General features: G+C 43.2%; 1 protein-coding gene across 1 annotated transcript in view; it reads right to left on the reverse strand.

The window, feature by feature from the left end:
- Positions 1 to 16,725, reverse strand: part of micu1 (mitochondrial calcium uptake 1) — a 76,712-nt gene extending 59,987 nt beyond the window's left edge. Inside the window, exons 1-3 of the mRNA XM_078428272.1 lie at positions 16,646 to 16,725; positions 8,446 to 8,526; positions 1,097 to 1,271 (exon numbers count right to left, since the gene is read on the reverse strand). Coding sequence (XP_078284398.1) covers positions 1,097 to 1,257 — 161 coding nt within the window. The 5' untranslated portion in view covers positions 1,258 to 1,271; positions 8,446 to 8,526; positions 16,646 to 16,725. The remainder of the gene's footprint in view (positions 1 to 1,096; positions 1,272 to 8,445; positions 8,527 to 16,645) is intronic.
- Positions 16,726 to 21,346: the final 4,621 nt, after the last annotated feature.

Consider the following 21,346-nt stretch of genomic DNA (forward strand, 5'->3'; position numbering starts at 1 on the left):
AGATAGCTAACATACTTGTGCCTTTTGCAAGCTTTGTTAAATATTTTGCAAAAGATCTTTTATTTAATTTACTTAAAAATGAGGATATACTACGGGTTTTAAAGATATTGAAGAAACTCAATAAATCAACTAAAAAATCATAGCTTTTGATCAAAAAACGCAAAGTGTGGAGTAACTCTGTGGATCAACATCTATGGAGAACATAGACAGGCGATGTTTTCGGTTGCGACCTTTCTTCAAACATTTGCTCTTTTCTTTCTACCCTAGTTCCATTACTCTATTCCATAATACTCTATTCCATTACTCTATTCCATAATACTCTAGTTCAAATAAAACATTTTAAGCTCAGGTACTTTGTTAGTATACTTTTAATCGGAAATAGTTTTGAAACAGTGGCGTCCACATAGAATTATTACATTGCAGCAACTCAATGGTATACCATGAAGACTCTTCAAGGTTTATAAACTACGCAGGGTGTGAAGGATCAGAGGTTTGGCTACAGGACAGGCAATCCTGTTACCCAGATGTGCAAATCCAATTTATTTTTTACAGTTGGGTATTTAAATTCAGTTAATTAAACAAAAAGCCCGTTTCACCAATGATAATACTGTTGAATTGTCATAAAAACACTGTTGGTTCACTAATATCATTTAATTAAAAACCTATCAATCTGGCCTTTTTTTACACTCAAGACTAACAATAATTTGGCTAACTGACTTTAATTTTAGAGAAAGCCACTCTGGGACAATTTGAGGTGGACATTAAAAACTGATATTACCAAGAATGCTTGACTTTGAAAATAATGAGGTAGAAAACTAGAAGGAGATTCGGTCAATGGTAAAAAATTCCATTCAATTCTTTAATGCTGCAGACTAGAGTGAATTACTCCCCGACTAATACTCACTTTAGTATCTGCTCATCAGGGATTTTTACAGAATGGTGCACGATAACAGCACAAGTCTCATTTTCTCCATCATAATCTCAAATTGCTTTCCTCCCAAAGGCAATGAGATTATGTATTGATTACATTTTAAAATAAATCACATTGTTTCTGTAGCTCTCTGACAATTGAACATACAAAACGGATTTCCCTTACCTTTTCCACAATAAGCCTGCTGATGCTGAAACAGCTGTTACTCCAGCAAATGTTACCATCATCAATCTGTGCCGGCGCTTATTTGCAGTTGCTGCTCTGTAGTACTGTCTGGAGATGCTGCCAAGAACAGCCATTGCAGGCAGAATTCTGAAGTGAAACATTCTGGAAGTAGAATCTGAAAAAAAGAAATAATATCAAACATTACCTTTACTGGCTACTTTCAACTTTTAAGTCAATTTGATCAAGGTGGTCACATTCTCACCAAATCAGAGGTTGATGGATTCAACGCATATGAAAAAAATTGACGACATAACAGAGACTACAGTTTATGAATAGTTTTCGAGCTGGGATTTGGTGCTCTTCATTGTAGGTATCATATTTTAAATGAAACATTTTCCAAAGAACGCGGCATCTATTCATCAGTAAAATGACATATGAGTGATGAGGTCTGGCCAGTACCCTGCCTGATATTTCCACTAATAGAAATGAATAAAAGGATCATTTGCCACATTTATTCTTTATAAAGCCTTGATGTGACCACACTGACTTCCATGCCTGCCTACAGAAAAACAGTGAATGAACTTGAAAATTAAATTGTATCCCTGAATCCACCTATCACTTGGCAGGTTTTGCCCAATGCCCACCTCTTTTTTCAAGCTTTCTTCCCCCACTACAATCGGTCTGAAGAAAGGTCCCGAACTGAAACATTGCCTGTCCATTCCCTCCTTAGATGCTGCCCGACCTGCTGAGTTTGTCCAGCACTTTGTGTTTTGTTCAAAGACAAATGACTTGGCTGCATACGGCTTTGGGCAGATTTTGATTGTTAAATTTCTTATTCTATGCATAAATTGTCTATTTTTCTCTTTTATACAGAATGGTAGGATTAACTTAGTAAACTTGTAAAAACATTTTTTGTGCTATATCAGATATCCCAACAATTTACAGGGATGAAGTTTACATTATACATTGCACAACCTTATTATGGTGGAGGATGATCACCTAGACTTACCAAGACCAACCAAAGAGCTCAGGCCAGAATTTCATTGCTTTCAGTTGGGAATCATGGATTTTGGAAAATGTCCGCCTACCTCAGAGGTAGCAGCTAATTGCAAATCTCTATCACCACCAAATACAAACAAGATGAACACTGAATAAGAAATTCAAGTATATGCATGCAATGTCAAGGTTCATAGACTTCAGCTACCACATGCAAAGCATTATTTTACTGAGGCTCAAATTCATGTCAATTCCTCATCTTATGCGAGAGATGGGGTGAATCTATGCATCTGCATGAGCTTTTGTTGCAGCCAGGTAATCAAAGCAGTCTCTTGCAAGAAATGACATCCAAGAACCGGAATGGATCCAAAAATAAATCATTTGAAAATTAGTTTTAAGCTTTCACACTAATGATAACGAGTTTCAAATCTTGGCAACAATTTTGATCTAGTGGATAATTTAAGATCATTAGTATAATTAAAAAGGCCTCTTAATCTCACAATCTAAATGAATTTCCTTTATATATCCCTCCAGTGTAAACATTTTAACAGTGTTTCCCCACAATTAAATCTGAAATTTTCTGTTAATCCATAAATCTTAACTGACTTTACAGTATTTTATAAATTACTTGTTCTTGTGCTTCTCCAAAAGTTGCGTCTATAGCTTCAAACATGAACATGGCATAAATGGTTCAACTGACAAATCTGAGGATTTTATGCATATTTTTAGCTCGGATAAAACAAATTGGGCAAAAACACTGATTGGGACTCGACAAGTCAATGAAAGCAAGCAGCGCAGCAGTTCTTAAATTCTGTTAATTAAATACTTAATTTTTCTTCGGGTATTCTGATCTCCCTTTGGACTGACCACATTTGGAAAGATTAACCGAAGAGTATTTTCTGTACAGTGGTACGAGCGCAAAATGTACGCAAAAAAAGGATAAAATATTGCCAGTACATGCAATTATTTTAATAGACAATTCCTAATATGCTTAATGTATTTGAATCAAATTAATTCAGAAAATGCAATATTTTATTCTGCATTCATATTCAATTCTTCCAAAACTGCAGTCATTGATATCCTCGAAAGGATAAGCACAGCATATTGATATTCTATTGTTTGGACAGAGTTCAATGTTGTGGCAATTTGCTTGGAGTTCCCAAACTCTGCAGTGCTGCCTCAGAGCACAGAATACAGCTCTGTAAATCTCTGGAGGACAAGACCCAAAGGGGAGATACATTGTACACACAGATCAAACAACACAGCCATTGTTCGAAGTTCCCAAGGGATGGAGCCGTGGAAAGGTACAGCTCTAAGCTGTCTATTACACGACAAAGTAACATGTAAAAGGCAACAACAAAGGAAGTCAAGTAAAAAGAATAAACTATGAGAAAGGAATTGATAGTGAGAGACTCTTGGTCAAATTGGATACTAAATACAGTGCAAGTAGTTTCCTAAGATTAAAACAAGAGTATTGCTAATATCGCCTAAACTGGTTGCCCTGGTTACCAGGCAATTCCTACCCTATATAAATTTGCTTGACTTCTGTAATCATGCCTCATTTATCAGCATTCAACATTCAACATTATACAGTTTTGGAAAGAAATATAAACTCAAAACTCTAATAGATTCAGAATTACTCAGCATGGTAGGCAATTCCACAAGGATATGTGTTTTTATACCAGAAGGATACTGTCAGAACTGATTATATCCACTAATTATGGTGCTGTATATAACTAATTCAAAAGCATAGAAAATACTCTTCAAAGTGAAAAAGAATTCAGGTCGTCAATACCATTGTTTGCTAAATCTTAGTTGCATTAATATGATTATACTGAGTAAAGAAAATATATATTTTCTGCACTGTTGTTTAGCCATTTGTGTTAATCCTAATGTATGAACTATATTACCATATAATAATATGGAGACATTATTTAAAACATAGACCTGTTTTGTAAAGCTACTACTATTGGTTCAAAATTAAAACTGTGAATAAGAGTACTACGAGCAGGATAACATATAAAGAAAATGTGTTTTGAATTGAATAACAGCATGCCCTACACCACATTGGAACACTGTAATGAAGTAGAGTTTCAAAGTCTACAGAGAGATTTGGGCCTTTTGGAAGGGTGGGCTGAAAGATGGCAGATGGAGTTTAATGCTGATAAGTGTGAGGTGCTGCATTTTGGTAGGACAAATCAAAATAGGACGTACAGGGTAAATGGTAGGGAATTGAGGAATGCAGTGGAACAGAGGGATCTGGGAATAACTGTGCATTGTTCCCTGAAGGTGGAATCTCATGTGGATAGGGTGGTGAAGAAGGCGTTTGGTATGCTTGCCTTTATAAATCAGAGCATCGAATATAGAAGTTGGGATGTAATGTTAAAATTGTACAGGGCATTGGTGAGGCCGAATCTGGAGTATGGTGTGCAGTTCTGGTCGCCAAATTATAGGAAGGATGTCGACAAAATGGAGAGGGTACAGAGGAGATTTACTAGAATGTTGCCTGGGTTTCAGTACTTAAGCTACAGAGAGAGGTTGAACAGGTTGGGTCTTTATTCTTTGGAGCGTAGAAGGTTGAGGGGGGACTTGATAGAGGTTTTTTAAATTTTAAGAGGGACGGACAGAGTTGACGTGGGTAGGCTTTTCCCTTTGAGAGTGGGGAAGATTCCAACAAGGGGACATAGCTTCAGAATTGAGGGACAAAAGTTTAGGGGTAACATGAGGGGTAACTTCTTTACTCAGAGGGTGGTGGCTGTATGGAATGGGCTTCCGGTGGAAGTGGTGGAGGCAGGCTCGATTTTATTATTTAAGAGTAAATTGGATAGGTATATGGATAAGAGGGGATTAGAGGGTTATGGTCTGAGAGCAGGTAGATGAGACTAGGTCAGAGAGAGTGGTCGGCGTGGACTGGTAGGGCCGAACGGGCCTGTTTCCGTGCTGTAGTTGTTATATGGTATATGGTTATATGGTAATTAATATTATAGAATTCATTGTTCAGTATTTACTATAAAAAAGCTTACTATAAAAAAAACATGCCTAGAATAACATTTGTGCTATTTTGTTAAATACATTATCTTCAGATTATCTCTAATGCCTTGTCCATGACCAACCACCTATTTATTGTCGTGTTCTTCATGTCCACAAGGCACAATGTAGAACTGTGTTACAAATAGCATTTTTACCATGCAAAAGCATGCTTCCCAAGTGCAAGCCACAGCTTGCAAAATAATGATTGGGTGGTTTTCCCCAACAAGTCTATCGTGTGTTATAAATGAAAAAACAGCTGCAAGGACAATGATTCTCCTTCAGCAAACTGGTTTATGTGTTTGCTTAGGAATTTAGGAATGTTAATTCTTGAGTTACTCAACATTAGGGGTGTTCCACTCAGTTACCATTCAACTGAGTAGCAGCACGATGGCGCAGCAGTAGAGTTGCTGCCTTATAGCACCAGAGACCCGGGTTCGATCCTGACCACAGCTGCTGGCTGGACATTATTTGTGCGTTCTCACTGTGACTGCGTGAGCCTTCCCTGGGTGCTCCAGATATCTCCCACATTGCAAAAACATGCAGGTTTGTAGGTTAAGTGGCTTCAGTTAAAAGATTGCAAATTGTCACTTGTGTGTAGGACAGTGTTAGTGTACGGGGATTGCTGGTCAGCACGGACTCGGTGGGCCGAAGAGCCTGTTTCCATGCTGTATCTCTAAAACTAAAACGTTCTTATACGCTTGAGTACATTACAATGATCAAGTAATGTGCTAACAAGAAGCAATCTTTGGTTCCTCTCATGATCTGTTACACACTAACACTCTAGAGGAGTTACATTATTAGAAAACCATGCTTAGAGCGGCATTCAGTAATGCAAACCCGTGCAAAAATTAACATGATTTGTTGCTTCTCTTACATTTTGTATTTATTCACTTATTTTTTTCCTCACATAAATTCTATTGGAGCAAATTTTTAGTCAGCATCTCAAATTTATTGGTAGTCATTTGTGAACTCCAAGAGCCAATTCCTATTAACTGAACTGCCCTTATCACGGGGGGGGGGGGGGGGTGCTGTATTTTGAACTATCTCTGGATTCATGGGTAACTGCTGTGAAGGCAAATTATACTTTTACGTAATAAGACTCAATCAAACACTGAGTACAAAGTACAGAAATGAAATGATGCAGTATGAAATTACAACAAAGATACAGCACATCACAGCTCACAACAGGTTTCCAGTAACCATTTTCCACACATTATCATTAGCACCAAATATCACCGTTCAGCACCATTGACCACTGCATATCTACCATCACTATTGGGTGAGTGCACAGTGTAAGAATATTTTGCCTACCCTCGTCACCAACAGAAGAAGGTCAGATGTCAAAGGTATTATGAACTACCCACACACTTTAGCCAATTCCTCTGCCCATTTCTGAAGCTGCCCCATCTGCCAATGGATACTTTGATAGCCTTGATAGCCTACGCAACTTTACCAATTTTGGTATCGTCTGCAAACGTACCAAGCATCCCATGTACTACTCCAAGTTGTTTATATTACACCTATCACACAAACAATAGAGGTCCCAGCACAGATCCCTGCAGAAAGCCACTGGTCACATGCCATCAACCAGGGGAAAGGTGGTGTAAGTGACAAGGAGACAAGGAGAAAAGGAGTGAAAAGTGAAAAGGAGACAAATGGCTGTAGGATAACAGAAGGAGTGAAATGTAAAGTTTGGGGGAAGGGGTGTAGGAGGAAGGAGGCGGGGAGGAAGGGGCACAGGAGTTTATCACAGGAGAGAGTGACACAAAGCTCTTCATAGTAGGAAGAAAATAGGCAGGAGAGATGACAAAAAATATAAGCAACACAGAGTAACTTTAATTATATTTGCAAAAGTCAAATAGTAAGTGCATCTTTCAATTCATAGACTACATTTTGCTGTCTAATAAACACATGTATAGAGGGAACACAACTTTTAAATTAAACCCAATGAACCGTACAAGTTCATTAAATTATACAACTCTGGAAGATTTGGTACGTATGATTTTCATATAACAATAGAAACCCATCATACAAGAATCAAAAGGGAAATTCTGTACTGAAAGAATCGGCAATATTTAGTTCTCAATTATTAAGAACAAGAACCAGTTTCTGAAGATTTGTGACACAAATTGTTTCAAAGTAGTAGATAATGCAGAAGATTTGTGACACAAATTTTTCACAGCATTAGAATTCAGCTCTTGCTTCTTCTGCTCCTGTCATTTTTACATTGATAGCCATTCATCCAACTTTAATCTTATAGATTACTTGAATCAAATGACATGTCAGCTGGTGCACTCAAAAGAGACAAAAATACTGGTTGGTCCACTGGCCAAGCCTAACATCCGAAACCAACAAACGACTCTTTTTACCCAAATGAGCTTGGTTCCTGATTTAAAGAGTCACACAACACAGAAACAGGCCCTTCAAAATGCTTCAAGCAGCATCTCTGAAGAGAAAGAATGAGTGGCGTTTTGAGTTGAGACCCTTCTTCAGAACTCGCCCATGCCAACCAAGATGCCCCGACTACATTGGTCCCATCTACTGCGTTTGGCTCCTATCCCTCTAGGTGCAGGAGGAGGTCATTCAGCCCTTCGAGCCAGCACCCCCATTCATTGTGATCATGGCTGATCATCCACAATCAGTAACCCGTGCCTGCCATCTCCCCATACCCTTTGGTTCCGCTAGCCCCAAGAGCTCTATCTAATTAATCCAATGAATTGGCCTCCACTGCCTTCTGTGGCAGAGAATTCCATAAATTCACAATTCTCTGGGTAAAAAAGTTTTTTTTCATCTCAGCTTTAAATGGCCTCCCCTTTATTCTTAGACTGTGGCCCCCGGTTCTGGACTCGCCCAATATTGGGAACATTTTTGCTGCATCCAGCTTGTCCAGTCACAATCTCCCAAATGAAAACGATGTCTGTCCAAATGCATTTACATCTTATCCCTCAGAATCCTCTCCATGGTAAAAACAGAGGAGATGCACTCATTGAGGATCTTGTCCATCTCCTGAGGCTCCACACAGAAATGAACGCTTTAGTTTCTAAGGAACCTTCTTCTCTCTTTCTAGTTACCCTATCCCCCTAATGTACTTATAAAATCTCTGGATTTTGCTTAATATTATCAGCAAGAGCTATCTCCGCCTCTCTTTTTGCTCTCTTAATTATCCTTTTAAGTATGCTCTTCAGTTCCAGAAACTCCTCCAGGGATACACTTGATTCCAGCTGCCTCCTTTCATTCACCGAGACACCCATTTTCACTCCAAAATGTCATGCACATTCTAGAATAGATTGACTATATGCACAGGAAAAAGACAAGATTCATACCTTTTGCACCTCTTTGTTTTCCAATGGATCACAAATTTCTGGTTACACTTGGAAAGAAGTCACCACTCTTCAGATGAAAATCTGCAGTGCAAATGAGACAATTTTAACAAAGACTATAGAACATTGCAAATGAACAAGTTAGTGAAGTAACATGACTGAAGCCACCATTTCAGGCAAAGTTCATCTCAGTGTTGACAGAACAAAAACAATTTAAGGCCTATGGCAGACCAGAGCATCAATCATATCAATTGATACGATTGCGCAAACTATGAATAGCTAGAAATGCTCGAAACGTCATGTCAGAGGTAGAGAAGCAAATAGAGAGGGTTCTTCAGGGTAGAATTCACTCCCATTTGGAAGAGAATGGGTTAATTAGGGACAGTCAGCATGGCACAGGGCACTTTCCAGCTTGTGGTGGGGTGTTATAAACAACAAAGATGAATTTAAGTAATGAAAAGCTGAAAGGGATTTTTAAGATAAATATAAACTTTTTTAATATTGTCAGCTGTTGGTTGATTGCTTAGCTTTATCCTTACAAAGTAATATTTAATTAGAGAAATAAGCCCATCTTCTATCATCTATTGGAACATTTACCAGGTGCAATTTGTTGCAGTTTTACAAATTTAAATTGAAATTCATTGCTGCCTGGTATGCGAAATGTGACTGGCATAAATAGCATGAAAATAAATTTTAAATGCATCGATTTAAAGTTATGATAATAAAATCGAACTGGCAAAAACAATGCATCCAGGTCTGCTTTGAATCATTTTTATTCCATATCAAGGCACGATAAAATGGTTATTTTCCCCCTTCAGGCATGGCAGAAAATCTTGTTCAGTTGCAACACAGTATTTTAGTAATATTTAGGATAGATGAACAAGGATAGTTGTTAGCAGGTTTTAAGGGCATCTTAAAAGAGATCATATAAAGTGAAAGGGACAAGAAAAAGAGAGAGAGAGCAAAGAACATAAGAAGAGTTAAAAAAAGAAAAGCAAGTTAAAAAGGAGAATGTGCAAAGAGAGAGATCCTGAAAGTCATCACAGACTTTTAGCAAAGGTACTTTTGCCAAGGATATTGGCAATAGTCTCATTTTCAGAGCAGTGCGGCTATGTTTCTATTCTGGCTACACGCACATGATTTGTGGAGGGCCTTTATCACCACCATACCCGATAACCAGGATTTTTTTTCCTGTGACTGACAACGAGGTCTGTTGCCAATATACTCTCCTTCCCTTAATCAATATTCTGCACTCAGTTCTTGTAACGTGCCCCATCTCCTCCAAATCATGTCCAGCACCTTCAGGTAATTGGACTTGATAGTAAATGGAACACAAGATCAGTGGGCTCACCTGCTTGAGAATACAGCTTCATTTTAACTGCAGTTGACTTTAGCCCCTGAGGTGAGTTTGAACTGGTGGGAGGTTCATCAATGGACTGACCCTGAATACGAACAGAAAATATAGGGAGGCTTTGCCTGAGTGTTTCCAGTGCCTGCAGACATTTACAGCAATGGGACATGCAGCGATCCCTTAGGCACACCACTTGTCACAGGCCTCCAGTCCGAACAACAAGCTTCCACCATCACCCTTTGCTTTCTTCCACCAGGTCAATTCAGTATCCAGACAGCTACCTGTCTCTGGATTCCATGCAATCTAACCTTCCAGAGCAACCTATCATGCGGAACCTTATCAAAGGCTTTACTGAAGTTCATATAGAAACATCTATAGTCTTGCTTCAGATTAATTTTCTTGGTTAGTTCTAATAAAAAAATTCAAATTTGAGGGACATAATCTCCAAAGTACAAAACCATCTTGACTATCTCTTATCAGTCTCTGTCTATTCAAATGCATATCTTCTCCCTCAGGATCTTCTCCAGTAACTTAGCTACCATAGAGGTTAAACTCACTGGTCTATAATTTCCAGGCCTTTCCTTGCAACCCTTCTTAGAAACACGACATTCGCCAGTTTAGTTTAGTTGAGAGATCAAAGGAATAAAAGGCAAATGTTCCCCACTAAGAGCAGTAAACCTAGCTACTTTTCCCAAGACTATCCTAAAACTTCCTGCATTGTCGATTGCCACAGAAGTGGACTACTTAACATTATTAATTTGCTTCACAGTTTTCTCTGTAAGGAAAATTCTATAAAGCTAAGAAACATTCCAATGTTTTAGCACAAGAGCAGGCCCTTCAGTACACACTGTCCATGCCAAACATGATGTCAAGTTCCCAAACTGAAACATTGCCAATAAATGTCCACTAAGATGCCGTCTGAAGGTCTCAACCCAAAACATCACCTATTCCTTTTTCCCCCAGAGATGCTGCCTGACCTAAGTAACTCCAGCTTTTTGGGTCTGGCCTGCTGAGTTAATTCCTCTGGTCAGCACGTTGTCATTTTTGTAAAACAGCATCTGCAGTTCCTTGTGCCACCAAGTGAAACTCATCTCCTCTGCCTGCACGTCATCTATATCCCTCCATTCCCTGCAGATCCATGTACCTATCCAGAAGGCTCTTAAATGCACCCATCCGCCTCCACCACTATTCTTGACAGCCATTCTAGGCATCCACCATTCTCTGTGCAAAATAAAAATTACCCGTACATCTCCTTTAAACATCGCCCCTCTCCCCTTAAAGCCATGCCTTTCGGTTAGGGACGGTAAACTTGACAGTTTAGACAACTAATACTCGCTAATCCAGGCAGCGTTCTGGTAAACCTCTTTTACACGCTCTCCATAGCCTCCATATCCTATTATAAGGTACGACCATAACTGCACACAAAAGCATGAGTTTAAGGTAAAAGAAATAAATACATGAATGGAAATAGTTATATGTTCTATAGAACAAGAACATTCTTGAAAAGGTGATAAAAATAAACTTGCTATCTTTCTATCTTCACACTTCCAGGGATCAATGTCTGATCTGGCAAATATCTCTGATTTTGGGCATACATATGGTACTGTCCCCATTAATGATTTTCACGGTTTTGAGAGGATGGGAGTATTAGATCAACACTTTCTGTTTGGCATTACAGACAGAGGAAATGAAAACAATGTAATTTCACTTTTATTTTACTGCAGCTAGTGTAGCTTAGGACCTCAACACCCAAGTCTGACATTTATGAATAGCACAAGACTTTTGCCAATCCTTTATTTTTGTTCCAAATTAAGTAACATTGACAATAATTTAGAAGCAGCTTCAAAATGACTAATGTGTTGTCATCAAGTGCTTTGCAGTCAATTAAAAAGTTGCCATAATTGTTGCAGTACTGGAAATACTGAAGCGCATGCACACTGCAAGCTCGTCAAACACCAATATTCTAATAAAATGATGATTGATAGACAAAACAGGGATAAATGGGTGAGGGAGGGATCGTTCCTCTATACTTCAAAATAGTGCCATGGGATCTATTACCTTGATCATGATTAGACAAGACCTATATTTTATATAATGTTTGAAAGGCAGCACCTCTGACAGTGCATAGTAACACGCTGGTGTGACAGCTGTTATAGTGGAGTGAATTTTCTCTCATATCGGCAAAGAATTTCATTATTTGGGAAATATTCTGACAACAGAAAATATAAATCACACTCTAATAATTTTAATGAGGTCATCCATTACAATTCCTTTGACTTGATAAATTATTTGGGAAATTGAACATGCAATATTTAACAAGTCAAAATGCCAAGCAAACTTTTATTGGTGGTACTTTAATAACAGATTTTAAGAAAAAAAATAACCAAGGCAAAGTTTTTCTCACTGACATAAGCCTAACGAATGAGAACTGAAATTCAGAACGTATCAACAATAATACTTGACATTGTTCAGAACCTTAACGTCAAACTTATTTGTGTCATTAAAGCACACAAATGTATTAGTTTAAATTTTAAAACCCACAGACATTACTCAAAATAAACAATCATCTAACAAAGAGATGCTGCCTGTACCGCCGCTGAGTTACTCCAGCATTTTGTGTCAATCTTCGGTGTAAACCAGCATCTGCAGTTCCTTCCGACACAAAGAACTTATTCATTCTCTTCAGTTGACATTCCTTGCAACTAACATAACTTCGTAGCTATGGGCACTCGCATGGGCCCCAGCTACGCCTGCCTCTTTGTCGGGTACGTCGAACAATCCCTGTTCCGGGCATACACCAGCCCCATCCCCGAACTCTACCTCCGCTACATCGACGACTGCATTGGTGCTACCTCTTGTACCCATGCAGAACTCAATGACTTCATACACTTCACTTCCAATTTCTATCCTGCCCTTAAATATACCTGGACTATCTCCGACATCTCCCTCCCGTTTCTGGACCTCACCATCTCCATCACAGGAGACAGACTAGTGACGGACATTTAGTATAAACCCACTGACTCGCACAGCTATCTGGACTACACTTCTTCCCACCCGGTCCCCTGCAAAAAGTCTATCCCCTACTCCCAATTCCTCCGTCCACGCCGCATCTGCGCCCGGGATGAGGTGTTTCACACTAGGGTGTCAGAGATGTCCTCATTCTTCAGGAAACAGGGCTTCCCCTCTTCCATTATAGATGAGGCTCTCACTAGGGTCTCTTCTACATCCCGCAGCTCCGCTCTTGCTCCCCCTCCCCCCACTCGCAACAAGGACAGAATCCCCCTCGTTCTCACCTTCCACCCCACCAGCCAGTGGATCCAACAAATCATCCGCCAACATTTCCGTCACCCTCAACGGGACCCCACCACTGGCCATATCTTCCCATCCCCTCCCCTCTCTGCGTTCCGCAGAGACCGTTCCTCCGTAACTCCCTGGTCCACTCGTCCCTTCCTACCCAAACCACCCCATCCCCGGGCACTTTCCCCTGCAACCGCACGAGATGCAACACCTGTCCCTTTACCTCCCCCCTCAACTCCATCCAAGGACCCAAACAGTCTTTCCAGGTGAGACAAAGGTTCATCTGCACCTCCTCCAACCTAATCTATTGCATCCGCTGCTCTAGATGTTAACTTATTTACATCGGCGAAACCACTCGCAGGCTCGGCGATCGTTTCGCTCAACACCTGCGCTCGGTCCGCATTGACCAAACTGATCTCCCTGTGGGCGAGCACTTCAACTCCCCCTCCCATTCCCAGTCTGACCTTTTTGTCATGGGCCTCCTCCAGTGCCATAGTGAGGCCCACCGGAAATTGGAGGAACAGCACCTCAAATTTCGCCCAGTGGTATGAACATCGACTTCTCCAACTTTAGATAGTTCTTCTGTCCCTCTCTTCCCCTCCACCTTCCCAGATCTCCCTCTATCTTCCTGTCTCCACCTATATCCTTCCTTTGTCCCGCCCCCCGACATCAGTCTGAAGAAGGGTCTCGACCTGAAACGTCACCCATTCCTTCTCTCCTGAGATGCTGCCTGACCTGCTGAGTTACTCCAGCATTTTGTGAATAAATAACTTCAGAGAACAGCCTTTCCAAAATCATGATTATGTTTTCTCTTAGTTTTCTCTAATCCAAGCAAATTACTGCTATAGATGCTGGAATTGAAAACAGGAAAACAGGGCAAACAGCACCTTGCCCAGAGGAACAGTTAATGTTTCAGATAAGAGTCTCTGAATTCTTTCCCTACCTCTGCTCTTTTATAATAACCCCTCTTTATTCAATTTCTGTAGTATTAAACCTTTTAAACCGTTAAAAGTTTAAGAGATATAAATGACTGCAGATTCTTTGGGTGTACTTTCAAGTCTATATTTTTTGCTGTATGATGAAACCCAGTGATATTTGGCATGTACAAGTTCATGAGGATAAATTATCCTCCATCACAAGAGGAATAGATTGGGTACAAGCCCAGAGTAGGGGAATTGAGAACCAGAAGACATAGGTTTAAGGTGAAGGGGGAAAGATGTAATAGGAACCCGAAGGATAACCTTTTTCACGGAAAGGGTGGTGGGTGCATTGAACAAGCTGCCAGAGAAGGTAGTTGAGTCAGGTACTATTGCAACGTTTAAGAAACAATTCGGCAGGGCCATGGAGAGGACAGGTTGAGAGTAATATGTGCCAAACGCAGGCAGGAGGGATGAAGTAGATGGGACATATTGGCCGATGTGGGCAAGTTGGGGTGAAGGGTCTGTTTCCACACTGTATCACTCTGTACCTATCTATGTACCTCACATTTCTATGGAAAGAGGAATGGCTGGAGGTGGATGGGGTAGGAAAGTTCTTGTTATGCGTTTTGAATGTAAAGTGTTGCCCAGCTTCTCGGACCCCGGACACTCTCACGACATAGTCATAGTAAGAGGCCACAGTTTGTAGGAAGGAACTGCAGATGCTGGTTTACACCGAAGAAAGACACAAAATGCTGGAGTAACTCAGCGGGTCAGGCAGCATCTCTGGAAAGAAGGAATGGGTGACGTTTCGGGTCAAGACCATTCTTGGCGCTGTGAACTGTTTATGTATGTGCTGTTATGTTTGTGTGCCATTGTATGTGTGTTCTTAGTACCTGAACTGATGTACAGCACTTTGGTAAACGTGGGTTCTTTTTAAATGTGTTATACAAATAAAATTGACTTGACTTGACTTCTTCAGACTGAGAGTCAGGGCTTAGTAAAGATATATAAGAAAATAACTGCAGATGCTGGTACAAATCGAAGGTATTTTATTCACAAAATCCTGGGGTAACTCAGCAGGTCAGGCAGCATCTCAGGAGAGAAGGAATGGGTGATGGTCAGCTTGGCCGGGGCTTGTAGGGGCAGGAGGGACGTGTAGGGGCAGGAGGGACGTGTAGGGGCAGGAGGGACGTGTAGGGGCAGGAGGGACGTGTAGGGGCAGGAGGGACAGGGGGGACGTGTAGGGGCAGGGGGGACGTGTAGGGGCAGGAGGGACGTGTAGGGGGGGCAGGAGGGACGTGTAGGGGCAGGAGGGACGTGTAGGGGCAGGAGGGACGTGTAGGGGCAGGAGGGACGTGTAGGGGCAGGAGGGACGTGTAGGGGCAGGAGGGACGTGTAGGGGCAGGAGGGACGTGTAGGGGCAGGAGGGACGTGTAGGGGCAGGAGGGACGTGTAGGGGGGGCAGGAGGGACGTGTAGGGGGGGCAGGAGGGACGTGTAGGGGGGGCAGGAGGGACGTGTAGGGGCAGGAGGGACGTGTAGGGGCAGGAGGGACGTGTAGGGGCAGGAGGGACGTGTAGGGGCAGGAGGGACGTGTAGGGGCAGGAGGGACGTGGAGGGGCAGGAGGGACGTGGAGGGGCAGGAGGGACAGGAGGGACGTGTAGGGGCAGGAGGGACGTGTAGGGGCAGGAGGGACGTGTAGGGGCAGGAGGGACGTGTAGGGGCAGGAGGGACGTGTAGGGGCAGGAGGGACGTGTAGGGGCAGGAGGGACGTGTAGGGGCAGGAGGGACGTGTAGGGGCAGGAGGGACGTGTAGGGGGGGCAGGAGGGACGTGTAGGGGCAGGAGGGACGTGTAGGGGCAGGAGGGACGTGTAGGGGCAGGAGGGACGTGTAGGGGCAGGAGGGACGTGTAGGGGCAGGAGGGACGTGTAGGGGCAGGAGGGACGTGTAGGGGCAGGAGGGACGTGTAGGGGCAGGAGGGACGTGTAGGGGGGGCAGGAGGGACGTGTAGGGGGGGCAGGAGGGACGTGTAGGGGGGGCAGGAGGGACGTGTAGGGGGGGCAGGAGGGACGTGTAGGGGGGGCAGGAGGGACGTGTAGGGGGGGAGGAGGGACGTGTAGGGGGGGCAGGAGGGACGTGTAGGGGCAGGAGGGACGTGTAGGGGCAGGAGGGACGTGTAGGGGCAGGAGGGACGTGTAGGGGGGGCAGGAGGGACGTGTAGGGGCAGGAGGGACGTGTAGGGGCAGGAGGGACGTGTAGGGGCAGGAGGGACGTGTAGGGGGGGCAGGAGGGACGTGTAGGGGGGGCAGGAGGGACGTGTAGGGGGGGCAGGAGGGACGTGTAGGGGGGGCAGGAGGGACGTGTAGGGGGGGGCAGGAGGGACGTGTAGGGGCAGGAGGGACGTGTAGGGGGGGCAGGAGGGACGTGTAGGGAGGAAGGAGCTGCAGACGCCGCTGGTTTACACACAAAATGCTGCTGGAGTAACTCAACTCGGAGCTCGACCCCAACGTCACCCATTCCTTCCCTCCAGAGATGCTGCCTGACCCGCTGTGAGTTACGCCAGCATTCCGTGTCTGTCTGGTAGGAGGGATGACCCGCGGAAACATTTAAACGCATCCCAAAGCATTCCCTTACCGTCTGTCTGTTCATCGTCCCTCTGCGACCATGGCGACTGCTCCCACTCCCACTCCCACTCGCCCCCGGCCGTCCGCTCCCCTTGTCACGCCGCGTCACGCAACGCCACGCCCACGCACTCTGCGTCATCACGTCAGCGACGCCCCGCCCACACGTGGCTCCAGAGAGACAGATACAGAGAGAAAGAGTGAGAGAGACAGAGTGAGAGACACAGAGAGAGAGTGAGAGAGAGAGAGAGTGAGAGACACAGAGAAAGAGTGAGAGAAACAGAGAGAAAGAGTGAGAGAGACAGAGTGAGAGACACAGAGAAAGAGTGAGAGAGACAGAAAGAGTGAGAGAGACAGAGAGAGAGACAGACAGAGAGAAAGACAGAGAGACAGAGAGAGAGACAGAGAGAGAGACAGAGAGAGAGACAGACAGAGAGAAAGAGAAAGAGTGAGAGACACAGAGAGAGAAACAGAGACAGACAAAAGACAGAGAGAGAAACAGAGACAGGAAGAGAGAGAGAGAGAGACAGAAAGAGTGAGACACAGAGAGAGAAACAGAGACAGAAAGAGAGACAGAGACACGAAACAGAGAGAGAGACAGAAAGAGTGAGAAACAGACAGACAGACAGAGACACAGAGAGACACACAGGGAGAGAGAGAGAGAGAGAGAGAGAGAGAGAGAGAGAGAGAGAGAGAGAGAGAGAGAGAGAGAGGCATCATTCACTACATTTTTTCAATATTCAAGTACTATTTTGTGATTTTACATTTTTTCTGTGTGAACTAGTGTTTACTAATGGTGACCTGTGTGAGAGTTTATCTCATAGAATGGTAGACATTTCATGTTCATCGAGGAGCAGAATTAGTCCATTCGGCCCATCAAGTCTATCTTTCCCTCTCAACCCCATTCTCCTGATAACCTCTGACAACCATACTAATCAAGTATCTATCTATCTCTAAAACTCTCTGTCCGTGTGTATGCGTGTTTGTGCACACCATAACTTTGGTGCTTCGTACAGCCAAAACGGTACACCATCGCGCCACAATTTTTGCACCACGTTACTCACCATTATTCTGGGCATATTATGTAACAATTCTCATTCAAATTGAAGCTACATTTTTAAAATTACAGACATTTTAAAGTTAAAAATTTTACTTTCTAACCCATTTCCTGAAACTCCTCAGCGTATGACGACACAATGCTCCACGTTCGATTTCATTTGCTCCTCACTGTCTAGCTAGATAGAGCTTTGTGAGCTAGATAGTGCTCTTAAGCTCTTAAGGATTGCGGAGTCAGGGGGTATGGGGAGAAAGCAGGAACGGGGTACTGAATGAGAATGATCAGCCATGATAACATTGAATGGCGGTGCTGGCTCGAAGGGCCGAATGGCCTACTCCTGCACCTATTGTCTATTTATTGTCTCACTCGCCAAAACAAGATGGCTGCCGCCAGCGCCGCCGCCCGCCCGCGCTCAGTCATTCCCTCCCCCCTCTCCCCACCCCCCTCCCCACTCTCCCCTCGCACCTCGCCCCTCGAACCTCTCGCCCGACCCCCCCCCCGCCCCGGCAGACTCGCACGTTGGCAGTCAGCGTTGAACGCACGGGCACTGGTAAGTGCCTTTCACAACCAACGGCTCCACGGAGGGGAGTGGGCGTGGTGGCCGAGTGGGTGGAGGGGAGAGGGGTGGGGGGAGGAGAGAGTGCGGGTGGGGGGAGGGGGTCGAGGAGGGTGGGAGTCGGAGGAGGGGGTGGGGGAATTAAAGAACGCGGGGGAAGGGGGATCCACACTATCATGGCCTTTCACTATTTGGTAAGTTTCAGAGGTCCCCCCTCAACCAAAACTCTAGCGATTAGAGGCCCAGTGTCGTCAAATGCTCAGATTTATGAGACAAAGGAGGCTATACACTATAATTCACTTTTCTCCAGAGATGCTGTCAGACCCGCTGAGTTACTCCGGCATTTTTGTCTTTATTCACTATAAATCCTCCCTAATCCCATTTAAAACCTCTACTCCACACAATGGTCCTTTACATCAAACACAAGTAGTCATCAAAGAACTAGAGTCAAAGAATTGGAGACGCTTGGACTATCTTTGATTAGACTTTACTGGCTTTATCTTGCACACTAAATTTATTCACGTTATTCCCTTTATCATGATCTGTACACTGTGGATGGCTCGATTGGAATCATGTTTTTCTGCTGACTCGTTAGCACACAACAAAAGCTTTTCACTGTACCTTGGTACACATGACAATAAACTAAACTCAAACTCCAATGTGATGGTGAAGGTGGTGATGCGGTTTCTGCCTATATCATCACCACTATTCTTGGAGAAGGGCCAAAGTTCTCAGCACTCTTCCAATCCTGCCACTAACTTTAAATTCATACCATATTTTTAAAGTTATTTCAAGAAATAGTCAATGGTCGAGTAAAATTATTTCATGTCCTTGGAGGAGTTGATAGAAGGAAGATAGACACAAAATGCTGGAGTGACTCAGCGGGTCAGGCAGCATCTCGGGAGAAAAGGAGTAGGTGAAGTTTCGGGTCGGAACCCTTTGTCAGACTCTAGGCTGGTCGTGTGTACTTCTCCTTAGACAACCCCTTGGGCCAATGTCGGAATTGCAGATTCTTTGGCATTGAACAGCAATTAGTTGGATGGGTGTAATGTGCACACCTTCTGCACTTATTCCAGGCTTCTCTGAGCTCTATATGTATGGATTTAGGGTGTCCAACATCACCTCAAATGCTCCGTCTCTACTTTTGGTGGTTTTGGGCCAGTGATCCTCAGGAGTCAGTGGGAATGTTGCATTTCTTTGAGGCCATCCTTGAATCTTTTCATACCTCCAATGACACAGCTTGGAACAGAGTGTCCTTTTTGAGGGTCTAGTGTCGAGAATGCGACTAACAAGTGCCTAAAGCCTGTTTTTAGCTCTGCAAAGAAGATGTCGACCTGGATGAGGATGCTGATGTTGGTTTTCTTGTTCTTCCAGTGAATTTGGAGCACTTTGTGGAGTCAGCGCCTGTGGTATTTTTCCAATGTCGCGAGATGACTACACTAAATAATCCAGGACTCAAGCATACCAAAGGGCAGAGACAACTGTTCCCAGTGGACTGTAAGCTTTGTATCAGTCTGAGATCGTCATCTTTATTAGTTTTTTAGTTTTGAGATAGAGCATGGAAACAGGTCCTTTGGCTCACCGAGTCCACATCGACCAGCAATCACCACACATTCACACTATCCTACACACACTAGGGACAATTTACATTTATACTAAGCCAATTAACCTACAAACCTGTATATCTTTGGAGTTTGGGAGCAAACCGAAGATCTCGGAAGAACGTACAAACTCCATACAGACAACACCCGTAGTCAGGATCAAACCTGGGTCTCCTGCACTGTAAGCACTGGAAAGCAGCAACTCTACCGCTGCGCCACCATGCTGCCCCTTTTGCTCCATCACCAAAATCTGTGTAGATGCATTGAAGGGGTGGACTGAATTCATCATCAGTATCCACCCTGACCCAAACATGATAGTGGTCCACGTTTCCAGAATCTTGCCGTGAACAACACCACAATTACAGTGAGAGGAAGTTTAGAGAAACTTATGTTTTTCATTGCATTGATAAAAGGTGGAAAACACAACTATTTGCTGTAGAAGTGGATAGAATTCCAAGGAGTAAAATAGAACATTTAAACTACTGGCATAGCAAAGATAAAAAATGTAGGAAACAGATATTCTGATGGGAGAATACAGAAAGTTCAGAATGGGAGTGGGATATTTATTTATTTTTATGTTTTACTTACTCTGTAAAGCGTCTTTGAGTTTCCAGAAAAGTGCTATACAAATGAAATGTATTATTATTATTATTATTATATTGAATGAAATTGGCAAGCAAACTGAAGCTCAGGGTCACACCAGTGGACTTTGCATAGTTCTTCTGTAAAGCGATCACACAATTTGCATTTAGTTTCTCAAATATAAATAGTGCAAATTCTGAATACAGTACATTGTGTTGAAAGATGTGCAAATGAATTGGTGTCTTACCTGGAAATTTGGTGCTATTGGGAAGGGAAGAATTGAAAGGATGGGTGCAGCACCTCCTGTGGTTTAATGGGGAAGTGCCATAAGCCGGGGAGTGATTAGTCAGGATGGAAGAGCAGGCACAGGAGTCTGAGAGGGGAGTGGAGAGCAAGGTGTGTCTGGTTGTGGGAAGGATGATCCATTGAATGCATAGGCGGGTTGGGAGGAATGTGAAGACCAGTGAAACTCTGTGTTTGTTCTGGCCTGGCAGAGAAGGAGTGAGATCAGGTATTGGGAAAATGGATAAGATTTCCCTCCCGTCACTTCACCTTCTCCTCTCTGCAAATTAAACACACTTGTCTTCTCAGTCTTCCAGTATTAATGAAGGATCCCTGATCTGAAAAGTTGACTCCATTTCTACCCTCTTTGATATTGCTTGACATGTTGAGCACTTAGAACATTCACTCCACATGAGTAACAAATTGTTCTATTTTATGTGTTCTTTTTAAGTGAGTTGTCCATGGCACCAGTTAAGTTCCTTGAAAAGTAATTCTTGTATCCTTCCTCTCAAATGTACAGACACTGATTCAGATTTATAATGTCCTTTAAAGGTGTAGAATTTGTTCAGTACTGCATGGGCAGTCAGCCTGCTGTCAAGAGCTGACTCACAAATACCATTGGCCCTGACTCAGTCG

Source organism: Rhinoraja longicauda, chromosome 35 (assembly GCF_053455715.1).
Source record: "Rhinoraja longicauda isolate Sanriku21f chromosome 35, sRhiLon1.1, whole genome shotgun sequence".
Lineage (NCBI taxonomy): Eukaryota > Metazoa > Chordata > Chondrichthyes > Rajiformes > Arhynchobatidae > Rhinoraja > Rhinoraja longicauda.